The 23,135-nt window shown below is 35.5% G+C and overlaps 1 protein-coding gene across 4 annotated transcripts in view; it reads left to right on the top strand.

The window, feature by feature from the left end:
* The window catches only part of LOC110834116 (zwei Ig domain protein zig-8-like), a 520,500-nt gene that overhangs the window by 306,889 nt on the left and 190,476 nt on the right, over positions 1-23,135 (top strand). For all 4 annotated transcript variants that reach the window (XM_087348580.1, XM_087348582.1, XM_022072950.2 and 1 more), the window contains one exon: positions 10,233-10,446. In XM_087348580.1, the coding sequence (XP_087204706.1) occupies positions 10,233-10,446 (214 nt within the window). The remainder of the gene's footprint in view (positions 1-10,232; positions 10,447-23,135) is intronic.

The following is a 23,135-nucleotide window of genomic DNA, read 5'->3' as shown; positions in this document are numbered from 1 at the left end:
TCAGTTACTTTGTGCTCATGCTGAGTATAAAAATAAACAGGTAACGACCCTTTTCTTCCAAATCCTTACCTGCTCATCAGTCTGCCTGACTGTAGACTGGTATTCGACTTTGCTTACTTACGTTTATGGGCGCTCTTAGAGCCGCTTGCCAAGTTTTGCCTTCCTTGAATGTAATTGCGTTATATTCTGTTAACAGTATGCCCCGAGTTGTGATATAAAGACTTCCATGTCAAAGTCAAGTCAGTCGCCTTACTACGAAGCTAATAGCAGTAATTACCGTAAGTGCTTTAGTATCCAGAGCAAATTATTGTCAGCTCTTCATTCAGAATCGTTTTGCACTGTCTCCTCTGAATAAACAGGTACTATCCACATCGAAACTGTGCTACGCATGTATTATTATTATTATATAAGATGAAACGCTCCAAAAGACTTTGAATCAAATACGAACTGCCGTGAAAACCTCAGTTATCATGTCACGTGCATTCGTCATGCTTGTTACTGCATTACGACCCTCGTGGGGGCAAGAGGCAGGGGGACGGGCGCCCCAGTTTCCCATTTAGTGTCACGTGCCACCGATAAATGCGACGACGACGTCTCGGCTCTCTGGTGGGAACAAGCTGCATTAAATCGATTTCCTAATTGGCCACGAAATTCTTTAATCTTCGTCGAACAGAAGTGGATCTGGTTTTAAGACTTTGGTTACGAACTGCTGAAGTTCGTTTTATTGCTTGGATTAACGACGCTATGTCTAAATAGTACACGTGGGGCAGTTTTATAAAAAAAAACTAAGAACATTTGCAGTTTCTGTGTTATCTTAAGCGCCATTAAGGCGATTTATTTCATATATCTGTAATGAATGTAGGAATTCTGGGCGAGTCTGTTTTCGTTGTCATATCAGATTAGTGGCACATTCAGAAATGTAATACACGATAACATCCGGCTGAATGTCTCATTATATTCTTATTAATTACCTGTCACAATTATTTGTACATGGAAGAATATTTTATACTTAGATAAAACTGTTTTAAATCATTGTTAAAGAGCTTCAGATATACAATTTATTTAATTTATCATAGATAATAAGATTTTATTTTTGTTCACGCGATTACATATTTACTCTGGATATATTTAACTGTGCCATATTATTGAAGAGTTATGTGAGGAACAATGTTACATGCGATTGTTCTGATGTACTAAAGAGGAAGATGTCAAGGTCTGAAGGAAGAAAATATTCAGTCGCCTGGAAACATTAACTACGAGCCAAGAAAGATATCAGATATCTCGTGGACGGTTCATTACATCAACACTTGTATTTTTTGTAAACTTCTAACAATATAAGTATCTTCTGCGTTGTATCTTTTAATGAATGGTTAGTTTGATAAACATTGAAGTTAATGTAATCCGTAATGGAGTAACAGCTTTGATTAGCTGACGCCGTTGGAGGGCACAATATGCGCCTGTTTGATGGTGATAGCCGGTAACAACATACGTCATCAGTATCGGATGAACTATAGCGTTTCGGCCAGATAAACCTACACACTGTATGAACACTGCTTTGTTCCTTAGTCCGTTGGAGTAAACATTTTCTAATAGTTTATAAATTGAGCTCAAGTAAGCGGTTATTCAGTGAAAACTCAGCAGGATAATGTACCCACCTTATATTTTGTCTCTTCAAATTGTCTTCGTTCTTAGGCGTATGTGTATTTATTCCAATAAAGCAAATATAACATATAAATTTCCAAAGAACTTGAACTACATTTATTATAAGTGATGATAGTAATTTTCATTTTCCTTGTTAGATACGTGTTGGCATTTTCTTGTTTGCATGCACTGCAGAGCTTGAAGATTTTGTATTTTTTTAACAAAAACGCTGTGTCTCTGTAATTGGCTGAAGATAATGAGAAAACGTCTCTTTATTCTAAAGTGTAAAATAGAAGTGTGTAGCTTGATATCGAATGAAATGGTACTGTTCGTTCCAGGCGACAAAGAACATGGAGAATGCCCGTTTCCCTTCCCATGTCAAAATAAGAGCTGGAACGTAATTAGTCGTCCATCTTGTACCCGCGGCTTCAATTACAGCTTTGTTAACGAACAATGTACTTGTCAATTAAGAACTTGATTCAATAAATGTTTACAACAGAACGTTTTGGTAACTGTTTTACTTGAGGTGAGGTTTGTCCATGGAAAGAATATTTTACCTAATCATATTTGTTGATTCGAATGCCAGAAATATGCTGACAGAGGTCAGACTAGTAGCTTATTTGGAGTGGTTTTATTCCGAGTTCATATTGAACTATAAGAAATATATTAAAATACGTCATGTTTATTTCTTCTTACTCGCAGGTTCTATATGTATATTCTCCCCTTTCATAAAATTCTGTCACATTAAAAACAGCCCTCCAACCTTACTATCCTGAAACACATGAATCTAGTTTACACTCTGCCACACTATCACATTATTTTTTAATGCTGATTTTAATGTTATTTACCATTTACGCCAGGATTTTACAAGTTATATTTTGCTGTAGTCTTTTCATCTGGATATGTGCGGTTATATGTTGCTGTGGTGTTTACCGATGTATGTCTAGCAACGAATAACCGCATTTATCCACATGGCCTTATAGCAGAAAAAGACATAAATGCAATTAAAATGTAACAGACAGCAGATAACATTGACACGAACACACCATTTGCAAAGTCGTCTTTTCAAACCAACATATCAGTGTCAAAGTGCAGCTTTATAAGAATATCCACTAATATAAAAATCATTATAGTAATTAGAGAAAGTTTACAAGTAAGAGTTAAATGAAGCATAATTTTTTTAGCTGTCCAATAGAGCTTAATATCTGCACAAATTTTAAAAGTAATTGTTAACGATTTTAATACAGTTAACAGTCCATAATTAATCATAGCATAAATTGTTCTTATATAAATATGAGCCACTTTAAACGATATTAAATCAATTAGGCATACATATAATTTCATAGAACGTAAGACAAATAATTAGATATGTTCAATTCAATTCAATTCATTTATTAAAGTGCTTGACAACAGCCGAGAATGCCAATAACAGCCAAGCACTAGCAACAATACAAATCTTACAATACTAAAGCAAACAAACAATGAACTGAAAACATAACTGTACAATATTGATTTATTGCAAAATAACTAATAAGTTAATGAGCTAAATGTTATGGATAAGTAAATTAATAGTAATAATAATAGAATTGTGATATTTTACAAAATTTAAATCAAAATTTCCATTTGAATGATTCGTATGTATTGAAAGTTAGCGGACTGTATTAGTTGAGCAATACAGGAATGACCCAAAGATGATATATTGAAATCGAAATATGTCGTACATAATGACAAAAATATATTCGTTTTAGAAAACAAGTTGTTTAAAATGTAATAATAAATAATATAGTGGAATAAACAACCGAAATGCTGCGAAGTGAGGTAAATCATAAAATCCCCCTCTTTCCAGTAAGTATTTTGCTCAGTTCCGACTCTAAACACTCTCGGTGTGTCTGACTCCCTTAATATTAGAGACCATGGTTCACACCGATAAAAACAACAGGTAAATCTCTGATCTTACATTAATATGAGAATAAATTAACGCCAGTACATATAAAACAACATGTAAAATTATTTTTGTGTGTGTTTTAAACTTTGTAAACGTCAGACGGAAGACGAAAATGTCTGAACTCTTTTATATCAAGCATTTCTGAATAAAACAAATAATTTATTATTTTAATGCAATTTCGATTCGTTGCCCTCATTTCAAAATGTAGCTATCTATACTTCGCCACATGTTCGGGGTATTTATTAGCCATCTTCGTATGTACTCTTCATTTAGGCTTCAACGCTTAGACACTCACAGTTTGTTCTATAAGCGTTGCATCGAGTTCTGTTACATTTTAAACTACAGTTTCTGAACTACGAGCTCTTGTTTTAAAGCAGAATTCGTGTTGCGGATAATAATTGTTCTGTAGCCTCGTGGCATTATAACAACTTGAGTTTAAACAAAACGTGAAAATTTTACATGTAAATAACGACTAGCCATGTTCAAAAAGTTTCTTTGTGTTAGAAATAGCGGATTCTCAGTTACCTTTAGCACTGTAGTTGGACATAATTGTGGGGGAACTGCTATACTATTTAACACTCTTCTCTTTTACCATGTAATCAGATAAATATAACAGATTTTGAAAGTTTTTGTCCTCCTAGTTCCATTAACAGTATTCACGCACAGATTTCAAACGAAACACGAACAGGAATGGAGAAAAATACACTTTGTGTGATTTAAGTTTCTCACGGCGATTAAAATGTGGATTGTGATGTCGTTTAGACTTGTAAGTAGATACAAGCATTTCGGAAACGGTAGGTTTCTGCGAAACTTTATACACTTTAAAGTACCCATGGCATTACAACCCATTAAAACACCATCGATATATGCATTTCATACTACATCCACAGTGGTCCTTATGCTAAAATTACGAAATGTACGTGTTTTACAAACATAAGCTTCCAGTATGTTCCTCTGAAATGTTGGGTCATACCTACAGTCTACAACACGTCACAACCCAGAACAACGACATCTACCAAAGCACTCTTAACTAATTTCGTGTTCGTTTCTTATGCTAAAGCTAAATATCGCAAAATCTTGAAATGTTGTGTATGTAACTTGAACTGACGAGCAGTTGGGCCAAGTAAACAACTATGTGCGTATGTTATAGATAGCTTTATGTTTCGGCTTTCAGCCAAACACACGAAGGATTCATTTACGATTGTCAATAAAACAGTTAAAATTTTACTGCTTTGCCCAGTTAATATTAAAATAATTTTATTACCGTAGGTTATTATCTGTCTTCTGTGTATAATTAAAATAAAACAACTAAAATAAAATTATGTCCGGTCTTTGATTTGTTTCACCAGTTGAATTGTATAATCTTTCATAAAAAATAGAATACTAGCCCTGATGATGGGGGCATCAAGTACCTCTGAAACGTCGGCAAACTTCTGCCAGACTACACGACGTTACAACCCAGAAGACAGCAGCGTGGTTGTTTCCCTTCTGAATATGCATCTGTCTGAATTGGTGTGTTAAATATTCTGCAGTATTTTCCTGGATAAGTAATTGTGATTGAGAGCTCCCTGGTTTTCTTTCCGGGCTGTGACAATGCAGTCAGCCAATTCAGACGTTTTAAACAGTTTGTGAATAACGTAGCTACGTTTTGAACCATCAGAACCTGCTACCGAGGCAATCCTGTACATTTAAGCCATATTCAACTTCACTGTTTCGCGTTTTGATTGTCTTGGAGCTTTCCCACAATGCAATATTCTCTTTCGTCTTCCTCCTCATTCTTGTTTCGTCATTCTGAATTTTCTCATAACATCTGTAAACTTCTAGTACGCGAGAGTTTACTCGACTGACTAGTTACGATAAACTTCTCGTCTCCTCAGAGTTTCGGCGTTTTGATTAAATGGGGCAAAGAACATTTTATTGTGTTGCGTGGCTGGAGCTAGAAATAAATTAAAATGTGATTATAAAAATGGCGAAAGCTGAAATTGATATATATGAGCGATATTTCAGACCTGTCTTATTACATCATAAAAACGAACATAAGCATGTGGGGCTTTAGTTTACGTAACGTTAACTGTTTGTGTGAATTTTTCAGCATACTATATTAGTTATTGAAGGGAAACTACTGTTTTATGTGGAATTTAAATTTCAAATAAATACATTTTTGGATGTCATAAATACGATCACTCAGATACAGAATCCATATTTGGACTCGGTAAATAGGTATATTTTGTGTGGAGCATCAGAGGACAATCAGGTTTATCACATAAATTATACCAAAGACGTTATCTTAGCAGTAACATGTATAAAGTGCTTAATAGGTCGAGATCATCACAGAATATTGCTATTAAGTTTTTTCATGGTTTTGTTTAGTAATTTCATCGGTGTGTCGATATGTGTTTCAGTTATGACTTAATTTAGGAAAGTCGGTTAATTATACTACTTACTCTGTTAGAATGAACAGTTGGACCGTCGTGGAATATTTATAATATAAAATTTTGCATCCTAAAATTCTGATGAACGTTCTCAGTTCTATCATGATGATGCCTTCCCTCTTCTTCTGGTCCTTCCAAGTGGTCGTTTTCCAGTTGTTTTCCTTCGTGAAATTCTGTATCCGTTTATTGTTCCCCATTCCAGCCACATGCCTATCTCGTCGTAGTCCCTAAATGCCACTATTCCAACAATATTGGGTGACATGCAAATCAGGAGTTTCCTCGTTATATAATACTTTATTGTAACTTGCTCACTTTAGCCTTCGAAGCTCCAGATACTCTGCTGAGGACTGTGGCTTGTAATATGTGTCTTTGGAGAGAAGATAAATTTTAAAGAATAACGCAACAATTCTTCTACAAACTATAAAGGATTAGTTACAAGACCTGTGTTGGTACTTTATTCACACCATTAATAAGTCACGCCATTGAAACTCAAATTTACTACATTAATAAATTTGTTAGTTGGCTTAAGTGCACACCATTTCAAAAATTTATACTGTTCTATAAGTTATTGCTTTGTAAATTCGTATCTCTGTGCATCAAATCAAACGTAAAAAGGGAAAAAGGAACTCAGAAAATCTTTTACACTCTTCGTTTGTTAAATGTAGATATCTGTAGTTGGCTGGCTTGCAGGTCTACACGTTTATGTTGAATATCCATAAATTTTCTGACGATGCAATATTCATAAATTCGACATCTTCGGCTAGAGTTTCATGTAAACGATTATACGTAGTGATATAATTACCAAAATTTAATTTATGCAGAATTTCCTTACCTGATTTAATCGATATCCGTCAAATGATCTGACATAAAACATTTCCAATGAGAGACGATCGCATGGCTTTCCCCATCATTGGCCCATGTTCGTTTTGCACTGAGTGTAAAGCATACGTCCCGTAATTTTAGAAGTTACGGGTATTAATAAACAATTTTTTACCTGTATGTGCAGTAATATTTTTTTAGAGTGGTAAGACAATAGTACAGCCGAATATCTTGAAATGCCATTATTGTCTTTGCTGTCTGAGATACTGTTACTTTTGGCGCTTGGCATCGAAACAAAGTTAGCTTAAATTTGATTTCCTGGTTACGTGTAGACATGCAGATAGTAAAGTAAACTGCAGACTAATGGGAGTAATCTGGTACAGACGTATATCAAGTGTAGATTGTTGGGCGGATTTCCGTACTTCAAAGAGCAGAATGACGAATATAGTATCACAATGGTCGCCACACTCTTGAGTTCTGTAGGTACAAGAGCACTGCTCCACCGTCCATGTTTCAGACTTTCGGGGAAAAACTTAGTAACAATAGAAGAAGCGTCTATATCTGAGTGCGTAGAATGTACATATTATATTCATCAAAGTTAGAGTCAGTGCGCATTGTTGATTCTGCACTGTTTGGTAGTAGGCTAGGTTGTTATACGTTTAGAAGTTGACACTGGAAGGTGGGTGAGTGGTCAGCGTCACGCCCCGGCCGCTCTTTACCCCCGGTACTCATTAAAGAGGAGGCTAGGTAGACCCCAGAGCCAGTTTGGACGCAGAGGCTAGACGAAAATCCTCTGCCTTTGTTGAGGATCTAACTCCGGTCGTCCAGCCTATACTGATTGAGTTTCCCAGTTTAAATTTAGATAGTGTATGCCACTAAAATTACTTTCGTTCAAATGCGGAAATGATGTAACGAATCTATCAGTTATTCAAATCTTAAAGTGTTGATATTTTATTGTTGAATATTAAATATTTGTTGATGTGTGGTGTTTTTGTAATTTCTCCTTTTATCGTCTGTCCGTCTTTTCTCACCTCTCATAATTAATTGTAATTTGACATCTCTACGTTGCGTCAACTGAACAAAGAAAAATATATTTTGAAGAAAAGACATTTCGTAGTTTAAAGCCTATAAGAATAAATGTGGTGACGATAAATGTGGATGGAGACATTAGAACGGAGCATCTGTTTGGTTGGAGGGTCAAATAGAGACCGGATTGACTTTCACACCAGTCGCTCTAACACAAATCAATGTCAATATCCCAGACATACCCGGCGTTATTTTGCTTTACTGTGTACTACCATTTAAATTTCTGAATTGTACAGCAATTTCCCTATGTTGCTGCAATGGTACAGGTTTTATGTTAAAATACTGAAAGCTGCTGAAGTCTTGCGGCTCTGTAAGGAATGGCATCTCGCCAGTCAACTGATGCTTATGGCCCAAGTCCAAGTTTCCTACTTTCCCTTCCAGTCCCCTTTTCATTCTTTCTTCGCCATTCTCCTTCCTACAGAGATACGCTTCTGTGTCTTCAAGCAATCCTCAAAATTTCAGACTAGAAAGTTTGTTCCTCTTTCTTGACTTCTCTAGCTTCGATGGTTCAGTGTCTTAAAGCTTCAACTTTCTGTAGCACTTCAGAACGAAGAGTCTAGACACGGAGTATAAAATTATTGTACAAATGAATAAGAAGGAGGAATCTTGACAAAGAGAGAAATGAAACGGAAGTGAATAAACGACAATGTTGAGCAGGGCAGAATGGCGGAGACCCGTACTTAATAAAGCTCTTCATTCCACTTGCCTTAACTCATTAACCGTATTTGCCCCTTGAAATAAAAGCCAAGTATAATAAATTAAGTCAGTGGAACAAATGGTAATGAGATAGACACTGTGCTGTTAAGGAGCTGCTTGCTGGTTCGGTCTGTTGCTTGGATGCTTATACCTAGCTCTAAGTGCCGTATGTACTTTGACTTTGTGAACAGTTCGAAGTAAGGAAGTAAAAATACGCAAGTTATTTTGGATTTTTATCTGTGAGCATCCCTGGAACACTGTTAAATATGATATAACTGACAGTTTAAATAACAAGGAGAGAATGCTTTTTAAGGAATATAATACCGGTCTCTTCATGACAAGTTAACATCACTGTAGTGTTTCAAGTAATGTATTGACTTAATGCAAGTAGCTATAAAATCTTGTACGTTTTCACGGAACAAATTATTTCAAGTGCAGCAGAATGGCCGCGTTTGAGGTTAAAACTCCCATTTGTGGCGTAATTATAAACTATTTTTTTTTAGTTTTGGTTGAAGTTAAGGAACACGAGCCAACATGTGTAGGATGCTAGTAAGTATTTTTGTGTTTAAAGTATCATTGCAACTTTGCCGCAGTCGAATAGTAATCGGAAATTGATGATGACAATTGCCCTGGTTATTGGGTCAAGGTCATCAGAATCCTCCCCCGGTGAATTTGCCGTTAATGAGGTGGATCAACAAGAAATTACGTCAATGTTTGAGGGCTCAAGAGCAAGATTGCATGAGGCATATAGTAACTGGTCGAAGCCTTGGTTACCAGAATTTTGACGGAAGTGAACTACCGTTATGGACATGTGAATCGTTTTGAACAAATAACGCTTCTGTAAACACGCTGATAATTTCTTGTGTTATAAAATGCGCACTTCACATTCTCACTTTTAATGAAACTGGAGTTGTGCAATTTGTAAGATTCTAAGTTAATCTTTAATTGTCATGCAGAAATAATTTTTTTCCGAGCGCCGCAGAAAGTCTCGCAGTTAACTGGGACGTGTGAATGGAAACTTTCCTCGGATGTGCCGCAACTGCGTGCGGAAAAACAGAGATAATTTCCAACATCTGTTGTAATCGGCGTTAAGTTTTATTTTTGATGTGTTTAAGTTGTAGACCTGTCGGTTCCGCCAGCAGTCCGAATCTCCGCGGGGCTTGTGACGGGACATGCCTCAGGCACTTCCGCCTGAAAGCTTCAGCGATTAGTGGGACGCTCGAAAATAATCTCAATGTATTAACTGGCAAGGCGAACTTTATATGTGCGTGGACTTGTAGCGTATCATCGTCTAAAGCAAAATGCACATATATCAACTTTACAAGTAGAATGCATAACTCTCTCTCTCTCTCTCTCTCTCTCTCTCTCTCTATATATATATATATATATATATATATATATATATATATAAACTTTTCAGACTTTAAAGGGTTCTGTCTATGAAACCAAGTTAGTTACTAAAAGACGGATGATACGTTCAGAAGAGACTACAGATACCAGGCTGTACAGGAACTTGTCACAGGTCACAAACAAGACATCGGGCACACCCAGATTTCTGTTGACTAGCAGAAGAAACTGTTGCCTAATTGAAGACTTGTATTTGTTTCGTGCAGGTGTCCTGGGTTCGACGGAAGGACAACGAGTTTCATCTCCTCACGTTCGGTCTGCACACTTATTCGAGCGATTCGCGTTATTCTCTGAACTACCTGCATCCAAATGACTGGCGCCTCCACATCCAGTTCGCCAACGAACGTGATGAGGGATTCTACGAGTGCCAGGTGTCTTCTCACCCGCCGCTCGTGTTCTACGTCCTGCTCAACGTCGTTGGTGAGTACCCCACTCGTCAGTTGTTTAGGTTATGATGTATGATTTATACCGTTCGTCACATATTAACAGGTCTCAGAATTGAATAACTAAACAGGTTTTTGTGTAGCAACCGGCAAGGTTAATTCGTGTTGATTTGCGTGGCTACATGATGTAAAAGTCTCATATTAAACAGTCGTTGGGATTCAGTTTAATTTGTGAAATAGGAAAGTTCATTGTCACCGAGACACCGGATAAAGTACAAGTGAATAAAATCGTTGATTAAATTAATCCAGATCTACTTTTTTGATAGCGAAGTAATTGCCCTTATAAATTTGTTCCTCAGGAGACAATTTTCGGAAAATTTTGTCTGGTAATGTTAAGTATTGGAAGGGTCGTTATAATTGACGTATAATGGGGAGTATTATAAGACACACTAATATTAGGCTGCTAGAATATATAATTTCTTTATAATTAATTCAGATGCCAGATTTCGTATGAGTAAAACTAATCGATGTGTTAAGCTTAACATGTATTTTTAGAGTTTAGCATATGTAAGATACTCAAAATCACTATTCTTTTCCTTTTGTCTTTATCTTCATGACTTCGGAAACTCATTATCTTCCGATTTCTTCATGCAGCCCTGTGAGTTTGTACGACTGTTCTCTTTCGGATTTCCGTCCTCACTTGGTCTATGTACAAAGTCCCTTCATCTTTTGTCACATGTAGTAATCTCTTCAACTACTTATCACCAAAATTACTTAGTTTTTAGGTATATCTCTATTAATTTTTATGCGTGACTTCCTTTTTCAGTTTTAAGCTCTTCTGTTAGTCCATTTTTGAATGATTTAATTTATGCCTATGTTTAGGCAACCATATTTTACCGGAAGTTTCGTAAATTTGTCCACTACTTATTATGTGCTATAAGGAATACGTAAAAAGGGAAGTTTATATTTATGGTTGGTGGGAGTGAGAAGTATCTTTATTATATCACTTTGCATGGGGAATTAATGGAGGCTGAGACATGTAGGGGAGCTTAAAAAATTGATTATAAGTAACTGTTTCTCATCGTGTTCATTTTGTTTTTTAAGTAAAATAAGTATAACTAATAAAGGGGAGATTTAGAATGTTTCAAAGATAAAATAGACCATAATTATATTACGCTTTATAAAACCCATAAAAGAGCCTAACTCTTAAATATTATGGTTATGGATTTTAGTATTGAAGCTTAATGTATCACATTTACAATCAGGGATATCAATAATAATTTATTATTTTCCTTTAGTAGGGACGATGCAAAGAAAGGATTATTTTGCTGATATATGCAGTCATTCATACTTGCGAAGACATGCTCAGTTTAACATACATACATACATATATATATATATATATGTGTGTGTGTGTGTGTGTGTTTGCGCGCGCCCGGGCTCGTGTGTTCTTAACAGTTCAAGGAAGAGGGTTTCAGCAGTTGCTGTTGTAGTGATAAAGTTCATACGTAAATCAGTTTTGAAACCTAGTATGTAACTTGAAGGGCGTTACTTTTTTCATCCTTTTCGTTCGCTGATCACGTAACTGTCGGGATTTAATGTGGACAGCAGGGAGTTTGCTTTGGGGACATGGAGATAAAAGTGTACGCGTTATATGTTGGCGTGCCGCCCCCTTCTGGAAGGAAGGTTAGGACAAAGCACCCAACGCCCCTACCGGAACGCCCAGTCGTTCGGTGAGCTGAAAAAGTCTTGCTACTCAGACCGTCTGTATACTTTACTTACTTTACTTGCTATTTCGTTCTGTAACCTCCGTGTAATGAAACCTGAAGTGCGAACTGTGTTGTTAGACATGATCCCGGGTCATTCTTAGACCTGAAGATTTCTGTCTTCTGGGTTGTTGCGTTGTGTAGTCTGGTCGATGTTTAGCCCTGATGACGGTGGCAGTATGACCTCTGAAACGTTGGTTAACATCGACCACACTACACAGCGCAACAACCCAGAAGACAGAAATCTTCATACTCTGATGACGGAGGCAGTATGACCTCTGAAACGTTGGTTAACATCGACCACACTACACAGCGCAACAACCCAGAAGACAGAAATCTTCAAACTCACCGCTGTGAAAACCCCAAATCTTACATTTTTAGAACTTTTGTCTGATGTTTTTTCAGAATTATTATCCTAGTCTCCTGTTTCGATGATGAAATAGAGAAATCATTTACCCAGTTACGAAGTTTGCGTTGTTGTTTGTAAATAGAAACGAATCTTATTTTCAGTAAATACTTAAATTTAAAGTACTAGCATTTAATCGGAGGTCCTCCTTAGTGCAGGTTCTCATTTCATCTCTGACTCTGGCATAAACAGTCGCATTGGGCTTGCTCTGAACTTTGTGTAGTTTGCCGCTAATGAAGTGTAACGCAAATGGGTGGCGAAACACCCGACGATTTGCGACAACAAACACACTGGGGTAATTCAAATTAAACAACAAGTAAATATTATTACGGCTACCGCTGACAGTGGATGAACATTCAAGGGCTGTTAGTGTTTGCATCTCCTCGTAGGAGTTCTAACTGAGTTCCGAAAGTTGTTTTGCATTTAAATTATCTGCAAATTATATGAAAATATCTTTCCTCTGTTGTGAATACTTAATAATATAATATGTTGATTTGAAAATAAAACTTCAGAACTACTTGTACATACTGTCAATAAATCCCATCCTTTCGCGCATGTTCATTGTCTCTTGATACATTAAAATACCGTCTTACTAAACTTCAGACTTTGCCCTTCAATGTTTGCGTAATTTAGTGAATAGTGTTTCCATTCTTGTTTGAAGATTATGTTGACGTTTTTATTTCTTTTTCAAAAGCTAATAGTTATTGTCAAGGAAATTCAGTGTCAATCTACATTCGACGAAAATCAGATTTTCCATTTGTGTAAGAGAATGAAGAAGCTCTTGGACTATCGACTGTTATTTCTTTATATGACGAAACAAAATCGAAGCTTATAAGGGACTAGAAGTACCGGTGATTCCCGTCTTAACTGCGTTTCGTTTCAGGCTGTATGTTACAGGAGGTCTGTTGCGTGTCATGGCAGGGTTTAAGAACATAGCCCATGCCCAAATTCGTCTGTAGGACGAAAGGGGTAGGAAATAATATATTAAATTATAAGAGTCGCACTTTAGTGAAAGTAGATGTAAAATATTCAGAGTTCGAACTTCATTCACTTGATAAAATAATGTGTAAAGACTGCTTCAATTTGTTAACTTACAATAAAGACAAAATAAGTTCAAACATAAAAGAAATTATTTAAACGTAAAGGAAGAAATAATTGCAGTTTTATGTGTTTACAAAATTCCCACGTTTCCACCGCTGTGGAAACCTAAAAATTTAAAACGAGTAAAATTAATTAGAATTATGTAAACCTACTGAGAAGCATTTTCTAGAAGAGCATAGGCCTACCTTAAATTAAATCCCGTGAAAAGTACTTTACACATATAAATATGTTTGTAAAACGTCAGTATATTACTGGGATTATTAAATATACTTTAATCTAACGGAATTTGATGTAAAATTCAGTTAATAGAAAGTAAAAGGCTTTTGGATAACTGGATATGTGCTTCAGATTTTCTTAAAGCGACAAACTTTTTTGAGATGTCGCGGATTCGAATCTCGGCTTGTAGACATAATAAGATTGTGCTCACTCTTTGTGTTCTCACCATAAATATGTTGGGATAGTTAATGTCTTAAAAGAAGGTACGACCGGCCGATTCTACATTATTTTATTACTCAGAGCCGTCTTCTTAATATGGTCTGTTGATTTGAAAAGCCTTTTTAAATAGCCAAAGAAACAACAGTGTAATGAATCATGTACAGCATAGTTTTTCAAGAATACTATGATTCCATTGAAAATTAAGGCATTGTATTATGTTGGAAGTTATAGTTTAATTAAATGGTGTTTATTTTCCTAACAATAAAATCCTCAACGTTCATATCCTTAAGATTTATATTTCTAATTATTCTGATAAGTTGGCTCGTAAATTTTATTTACAGTCACGCCATGCATAAAAATGTAGTTTTATTTGCACAATTATTTAATTGAAAATAATTTACTTTCGTACTTTATATTTATTCCCTCGGAATGCCCCAGATTTCAGTATAAAAATAATCGTGTATATTGGTTCGTAATGTTTTAGTTCCAACTCATAGAATGTGATATTTTTATGCCATATAGGGAGTTGTCAGAGTGATTATGAACTGTTAAGTATAAAGTGTGGGGTAGAAACGATAACAGTGTTCCCGTTGTGTAAACGGAGTGCGTAAAGTTTTGTGGTCGTTCACGTAAAGAACAATATAAGCCTGTAATATGATTTTTATTGTAGTGTTAACTTTAATGTGTTGAGCATAGATCATGATCTCCTAAATTAGCTGTCATTAAAAGTACAATTATGCAATTATGCAAGGAATTCTCCGAATTGAAAGCTTCGTATATCGGATTTCTCTGTAGATTTTGGAATCAAGTACAAATTTTAGAGGCAATTTATAACGGTTTAAAATTACTTATGGCGCAGTCGTCAGTTTTAGTATTAGGACATGTCTCTGAAAATTGTTCACAGTCCGAATAAAACATTTTCGATGTTCCGAAAAATGATTCTGTGTTCGTATTTATGTTGAAAGAAAAGAGTATGTAATCTAGTCTGGTACATAAATAAATACAAATTTTATTTAATGTTACATGTTAATAACATAAGTACTCTTCTTTCAAAGCGAAGTAAAGACGTCTTAGGTAGTTTGCGTAAACATAGAATTGAATTGAATCGTTAAAGTGGGCTTTCTAATCTGAGTAAAGTTTGTTCAGGTCGAAAGGAGACATATTTTAATAAACACGTTTCCTGAATAACTGATTTTTCCTCTCAATTTTGTACTGTGAAAGAAAAAGTCTGAAGTTTGAAAGGAAGTAAAAGAGATATTATTTAATCATTATTTTATGAAGGCATTTCTACAAGAACAAACTTGTAACTGTTATTTTGATACTTTAAAATAGAATTCCCTTCTTTGGTTACGGTTTCTTTTTCGAACATGAATAATTACTGAACAAGAATAATGTTCTTTAAACTTTTAAATTAGAATTTCTGGAAAAGAGTAATCCGTTTCTTCGTATTTTGATGAGAACCGTTTCATTTTTGTAAAGCTTGTCTTTTTGTTTGGACGGTTTTATTAGCATAATTTAAAAGAAATGGGATGAAGGAGTAAAGTCCAGTTGTAAGGATACGAATTTAACTTTAATGGCTGTTTGAGTCACTGATTAATGTGAAACCATTTGCCTTGTAGACTGAAACGCGGCGGTTGGATGCTGCTCAGATATCCGTCTGTTACGTATGGCGTCGACATTCGTCGAAAGTAGCTTTATTTAGTATGCTTCGATGCACTGAGTTCGGATATCAGCAGCAAACGACGGAAAAAACTCAGCATACGCAACGTTCAGCTTGGTTCGTGTCCCGTGTCTGTAAAGGGTGCCAGGTTGTAAATAAATGTAAGCAGTGACCACCACTTTTTGAGATAAAAGGGTATCTCGTATTTTTTGTGTGAAAGGATACGTGTAATTAAAATTTCCGTAAAATATTTTACATCAGTCGGGGTGAATCTTTATTGTATTATCAAGCTAATGACGTAAGCAAAGCGCGCTTTTTATTCCCGGGTACTGAACTACACAAGGTTCGTTACTTTCATTTACGTCACCAGGGATTTGTATCACATGATGTAAATAAATATGTCGTGTTAAGGGAAATATTTTGTGGAAAGTTGTATTTGAAGATTTTATTTATATATAAAGTAAATATAATTCAATTCAATTCATCTGTTAAAGTGCTTGACAGCAGCCAAAAAGGCCAATAACAGCCAAGCACTAACAACGATACAAATCTTACAATACAAAAGCAAACAAACAATGAACTGAATATATAAATGCACAATATTAATTTATTGCAAAATAATTAATAAGTAAATGAGCTAAATGTTATACATAAGTAAAATAATAATTAAATTAAAATCAGTTCAATTTTGGACAAACATACAAAATAAAATGTTATACTAAATAAACAATAAAACAATTATTATAGTTTAAAAAGCTGACTGACATCAGTAAGCAAAACACAATCTTTGTTAAAGATGTCGATGCTCCTACAGACTGCATTGGCAGCAGAAACGCATCTGGCAGAGGGACTGGCCTTGAAATTACGTTGTACAGTAAAGGAAGAGTAGTCTCTGATAGACCTAGTGGGTGTGCAGAGACTAACTGTATCAAAAACAGATGATCAACTAATTTTGCCTTTAAAAACATTCACGAGGAAAAGCGCATCCAAAAAGCTTCCTCCTTAAATGCAACGATAAGGAATTTAATCTGACTAATATATCAACATAGTCTTCTCCTGATGGTTTTCGATTTTACTGAAAAATACGTTTACGTAACTTTTTAAGTAATAATATCCACTTGTACCACAGTCAAGATCAACGCCATTGACCAAATGACTTGCCAATCACAGATTCCATTTTAAAAAACCCTCACTCCCTTGCAAAATATATTGTAATTTATTTACAATTCTGCACCTAATAAACTCTTATATAACGAAGCGAGCCATTATAGTTAGCTTAGCGCTTAATTTCAAGTGTAAATTGTAACAATAACGCGTACATGTCAATCTTTTATTTATTTTACGTCAACTAAGCCATGGCAACACAGATCAACATCACTGTATAAACCACAGATCCTGCGAGCACATTAACAGATTTGTAGAAAATACATTTGTATACATATATGGAATCTATTACATTATATCCATTCAGTGCAAAATTTGTGTCTTGTGAATGGGATGCAACTTAATTTAAGTAAAACGACTCTTATATCGTTCACCCGGAAGACAAACAGTATTTACTTTAATTACAAATTGTGTAACAACCTGGTGGCACGTTCTTATTATGTTAAAGATCTCGGTGTTCTATTGGACTGTAAGCTTTATTTTCATCAGCAATTAACTACATATTTTCACAAAACCTAAAAATGCTTGGTTTGATTCGGTACATTACTTCTTCCTTCTCCACTATTGATAGCCTTATGGTCTTGTACAGTACTTTAGTCCGTTATAAAATTGAGTATACATCCATTGTTTGGAACTCTATTACTAATACTGACTCCTTTAAACTGGAAAGGATTCAAAGGAATTTTGTAGCTCTATGTAACAGTAGATTCTTTAAGGAAACTTTTGACAATTTGAATTTAGCAAGTCCAAATTCCGTGATTCAAGGAAGGTCTTCGTTGGATTGTGATATATGCAGTGTGCCATGACAGATTTGTGATTGTATACATTTTTTTACAATTTGTAGGAAAGTAAAAAAGTAAAAATGTATTATGTCTAAATTATTCACCAGACTGAATGTAAAAGCAGACTTTTGTAATGCGATCTTTGATTCTGAATTGATGTTTATAATATATTTATTAGAATTAGAGGACAGTAAACGTGGCAGTTAAATGTTAACTTTGCTTACATATATTTACACAAGATATGTTTATTGCATAATTTATTTCATAGAATAGTCATTCTTGAATAGCTAGTAGTCTAAAATCTAGCCTAGAAATTTCTCGTTTATGGAAACAGCAGGTTAATTGAAGTGTTAACCGTAGCCGCAAGTGGTCTCTAACTTGAGACAATTAATTCTGTCCCTTTAATGACTCCATCGCCCGTCTTCATTTTGATATCTGCAGTATTAGTTACTGGACAATAAGCTGATTGTCAGAATTAGTACCGTAAATGTAAAAATAGGAGTTAGAGACAGTTTCTTTGTACATTCCTCCCTCTCTGCTAGCCCACCTACCGATGTGTTCTGGTAATCCCCTTCGATGTTCTCCCAAGTGTAGGCTTACAAGCGTGATTACTTTTCTGCCGCCCACACTCCCACCCTTTCAATCCAGGGTGATGCGAGCGTCCCTTGACAAATATTCTAACCCTGCATTAAAACTAAGGGTTTAAACAACTTCATGCTGAATATTTCTGTCTGCTGGGTTGTTGCGCCATGTAGTATGGTAGATGTTTACCATACTACACGGCGCAACAACCCAGAAGACAGAAATCTTCATTCTCACGGCTCTGAAAACCTCAAATCATACATAACCTCATGCTGAACTGTGGTGTCTATGGTAGAGTGGACGAGCAAACCCGCGATATTTACACAGTAAAATAACATCACTCAGCAGATTCTGAAATCGGTTCATATTCAGTTGAGGAAGATGCTTCAGCCATCTTTTCTACATCATTTAAAGGAGACAGTTTTCTCAACTGTTCTTACATCGCTTTTACAAACTTTAGGGTACTGTGCGTTCGTTGAATGCGACAGCGTGGTTTAAATCTTCGTGGATGGCGCATCTGGCATTCCGATAGAAATTAACTGAATTTCAACGAACAGTTTTAATTGTATTTCCTACTTTTGTGCCTCAATCAGGGAATCTGGATTAAAAATATTATATACTGCTGCCCATTTCTGGAAAGCTGAAATGGGAGGAAGATATAATTTGGATTTGTACTTTTGATGAGAAATTATATTGCATCTAATTATGCCCTGTATGTTGACGGTGTATGAAATTGTACGTAAAACGTTGTTTTAGACCTCGAAATTTCAAGGTATCGATCACTTCGATATAGCTGTAGCATTCTAGACTCTCATTCTAGAGGTTCTCGGATCGAAACTCGGCTTGAAATATCGCGCTATCTCCAAAACTCGTTTTGCCCACCAATCATTATATAAGTAGACGTTACATTGCCTGAGCAGTCAAATCTTCATTATTAATTTACCTCAGAGTATAAATTACAATTTAGAATTTCAAATTTTTTGTATTGACGTTTTATATGTCAAGGATACGTTGGTAATGGCTTCAAACAAAGCTCCAATAATCTAGCAGATGACAACATAAAGTTTATTTCGTACAGACGTTTCATGTTTCTTTATGTAATATAATTTTTAATAGTTTTTCCTAATTACTTTTATATTTGATTATAATAAATGCCTTGACATTTTGAATTAATACACCTATCTGTTTTCCCCAAGACGTAAAAGAATTGAAACATTTAATAAAGAGAACCTGAAGAATAAAAGAAGTTTAAAAACGTGTTTATAGTTTGAACCAAAACAGAGATTATAATAAATATTAAAATAACACACACAGAATAAATGGCCATTTTAGTAATACAATTAAAACTGGTTATCGTAATTTCCACATAGCGCGGTATCTGACCGCATATTTTGCATAAGCCTTGACGTGAGACGCGAAATCCCGTCCGCCCCTTCAAACACTGACTTCAGCGCCTACGTTAATTTGCTCAATATGGCGACAGTCACGCGACAGAGCGTGCCTGCTAAGGCTGTGAAAATGTTCACTGACCTCTGATTATTTGCGATGTCCCTAACGGTACAGAGAGGGAGACCCCTTTTACATGCTGCAAAATGTAAAACGTGCTAGAACTCACACCAGCCATAAGGATATGCCTCTTACGTGCTTGGATTTACACGTAAATGATACCAATACATAGTACACAGTTATTTATCCACTGTACGCTTCAGGATTTCAAAATTGACCAGGAACTTTATGTTTATAAAAATTTGTCCCTCGGTGTGTTTATAAATCGATGTTTTCAAAGATTTTCAGCAGATCTAGCTGAGAGAGAAACTGCAAAATTCATTGATGTTCAATTCATAGAACAAGCTGTTTAATATATCATGGAGATCGGGAAATCTCTATGACTTACGTCACAGAGGTGGTGTATAGTTTTTTTTTATGATTAGCCGTTCCTAAATTTTATGAAATTCGTATTTTAAATGTTGCTTTCGTGTCGTATGTATTTAGAATTTACCATAATCGTTAAAAGTTTTAGAACAACAAATTGATATTTGCTTATCCGCATGAAACACTCATGCGTGCTGAGTATCCTTCTATAAAGTAAGGAATACGCTTAAGCTATCAAGGCTATGCGTCCCATCACAACATTTTGGATTTAGCCACTGTGAGAAGGGCAAACATTTTCTAGTTCTATGGACCGCTATTATTAATTGATATTTATTTTCAAAGCGTAAGACCAGACAATCGCCAAAGACAATATTTTAATGAATTAGAAATTTTGTAGGTGTGTATCGTTAAAATCGCGTTACTGCGCAAAAATACGATATTACATTGTTCAAACCATATGTAATTAAAAAAAATAGTACGAAAATTTCAGTGGTGTTAACAATTAAAGTGTTATAAAATTACTGACTTCAAATAAAAACTGTTTGGGAGATAATAAACAGCGCCATTAAAATAAACTCAGTTGCATGGAAGAAAAATATTGTTTTAATGTGAATGCCAACTGTACGTTTTAAGATGTAGGAATTCAGTGTTGCTTACTTAAACATTGCTGATTTATACCTGCAGCACCCGACATATGTATGAATAGTCAGTTTGCCCCGCGGTAATAAAAAATGTGTCTACCACTTATTTAAGGAATATCTTAAAGTGATCTCAATTTATTATCCTGTTATATTATTGTGAAGATATTTTAATCTTTTTCTATTGTATTTGAATTACAGTAGCTCCTACATTAAAATGGTGTTCTGTTTCGCTTTACATAGGCTAAGTTAATTTTTACCGCATTTTAGAAGAACTGAAATTTCTGACGTGTTGTTTATATATTTCCTCTCATTTAATTCTTGATATCGTTTGTAACTGAAGACGATATCACGTTGTGGTTCAGTAACTGCCATGTGCTTAGTATTCGGATAGTCTCAGATTTGATTTTGGCTCCAAAAATAAATTTAACTTGCTTAATGCTACTCCTCAGTTTTTGAAGACAGTGGCTGCGATGATACCTTAAGACGTACTATGACTACTTAGTGAAATTTTATAATTAATAATTACTCACTTATCTTCTCATTCGAAGCTGTGCGTCTCTGGACCGTGGCTGGTGTAGAAAGCTGGACTGTTGGATGTATATCATAGACGTGTGGATGGGAACAGAAATGGCCCCTGAAACGTCTGTGATACTTAACTGTCTGTCACCCATGTCATGACGAGAAGACTTTATTAATACTAGTCGCCCTGAAAACTTTAGAAAAAACAATAAAATTTCCGCCAACATGACAACCATTCACTCATAAACGAGCACAGCAAAATCTTCAAACACCACCAGGCATCCCTTTGTCAGCGGGCGTGAAGCATGGTTTATGTTTAATGTGTTTTATGGGTAATTTTAGTGATTAACATATTTCCATTCAGGACAAAAGTTGCTGTGATCAACGTCTACGTATTTGTACAAAGTCCTGAAACGTGTGTTACATCTTTTCCTCCATACATATAATCGTTATGGAATTTCGCTTTCGTCTGTTCAGAATTATCTGTCCCATAAGAATTGTGAAAACTTCCAACAGCTGCATTGAAACGAGTTTACATTGCCTCGCGGGTCCCGTAAAGGGGCATGAGTAAAATAACGTGTTGGGCGATATAAATTTCCCATTTTCTTACTCTCATTCTATTTTCTTCACGTGTTCCGAGCATATTCTATTCCCACTTGGTCTTTGAATAAGACTGACTGAAGGCACAGAACGGATTGTTAAGGTTTCAGCTACCGTTTCACGTTTTCGGTAATTGGATTTCTGCGAGTGATTGGATAATGTCTTCAGAAGACAACAATCGGTGACAGAGAATATAAAGGAGAAAGAAAACAGAATAAAAGCAAAGAGATTTGACAGAAGGGATCTTGAGAGAAGGAAGCGAGATTGTATGGCGGTTTTGTTGCGTGATTGTCAGTGACATTCATATTATGAAGTACGCAACACGTAAATAGAAGCGATAACCTAGAAACAGAGGTTATCTTCAGGATATACGTTCGTGTGTAGTATGACCGCAAATGAAAATCAAGACGCGTATCACACTCCAAACAAAGTACTCTTTTCTATGAGATAATTTGAATTTGTTTGTAGCTAAATTTAAAAGAATCTTCAAATATTACTAAAGCGATAACCATTCATACAGCGAGGTTTTATTGTGCCTCCTTGATTCCAATATACATATGGTTTAGCACTCTATACAGTGATCTGTGGCCGCCAAATACCAGGTTTTCACGAACACAGGCCTTACATATTCCTTAATACTACTGTACATAACTATTATTTATTTCTACCGTGCCTTCTACACCTGTGACAGTTCTAAATTCCTAATTTTGCCCTGTCTTTTGCATCTTATTTTGTACAGAAAATTCCCTACATTCCTGACGTCTATATCTTCGTACAGCTTATTATTTTCTTGAAGTCCAACTCTTCACAAACGGTGAACTACTTATAAAGACTATGAAATGGACAAGAAGCAGTCAGAGATAAGAATTACATAAAGACTTGGTCGGAAAACTTCGCGGAAAGAGACCATTTGTAAAATTCAGTTGTAGATGGAAAGTTAATGTTGACATCATTGTAAAAAAAAGTAGGATGTAACGGTCTGGATTGGATTAAAGTAGCAGAGTATAGAGGTTAATGGTGGAAAAAAATTGCAGTTTTATAAAAGACGGAGAAATTATTGATTATTGGGCGACTGTGAATATCTGAAGAAGGATTCTGGTCCATGGTGCTAGTTCAGAAGACAATCGTAAATGATTCTCACAGGTTAGTCGAAACGATGGAAAATTATTAACGCTGTGTCGCAAATACTAGATATTCA

Source organism: Zootermopsis nevadensis, unplaced genomic scaffold (genome assembly GCF_977971745.1).
Source record: "Zootermopsis nevadensis isolate Lab colony 2312 unplaced genomic scaffold, Znev_1.0 Znev_ptg000013l, whole genome shotgun sequence".
In the NCBI taxonomy this organism is placed as follows: Eukaryota; Metazoa; Arthropoda; class Insecta; order Blattodea; family Termopsidae; genus Zootermopsis; species Zootermopsis nevadensis.
This window is presented reverse-complemented; position numbering and strand designations above follow the sequence as displayed.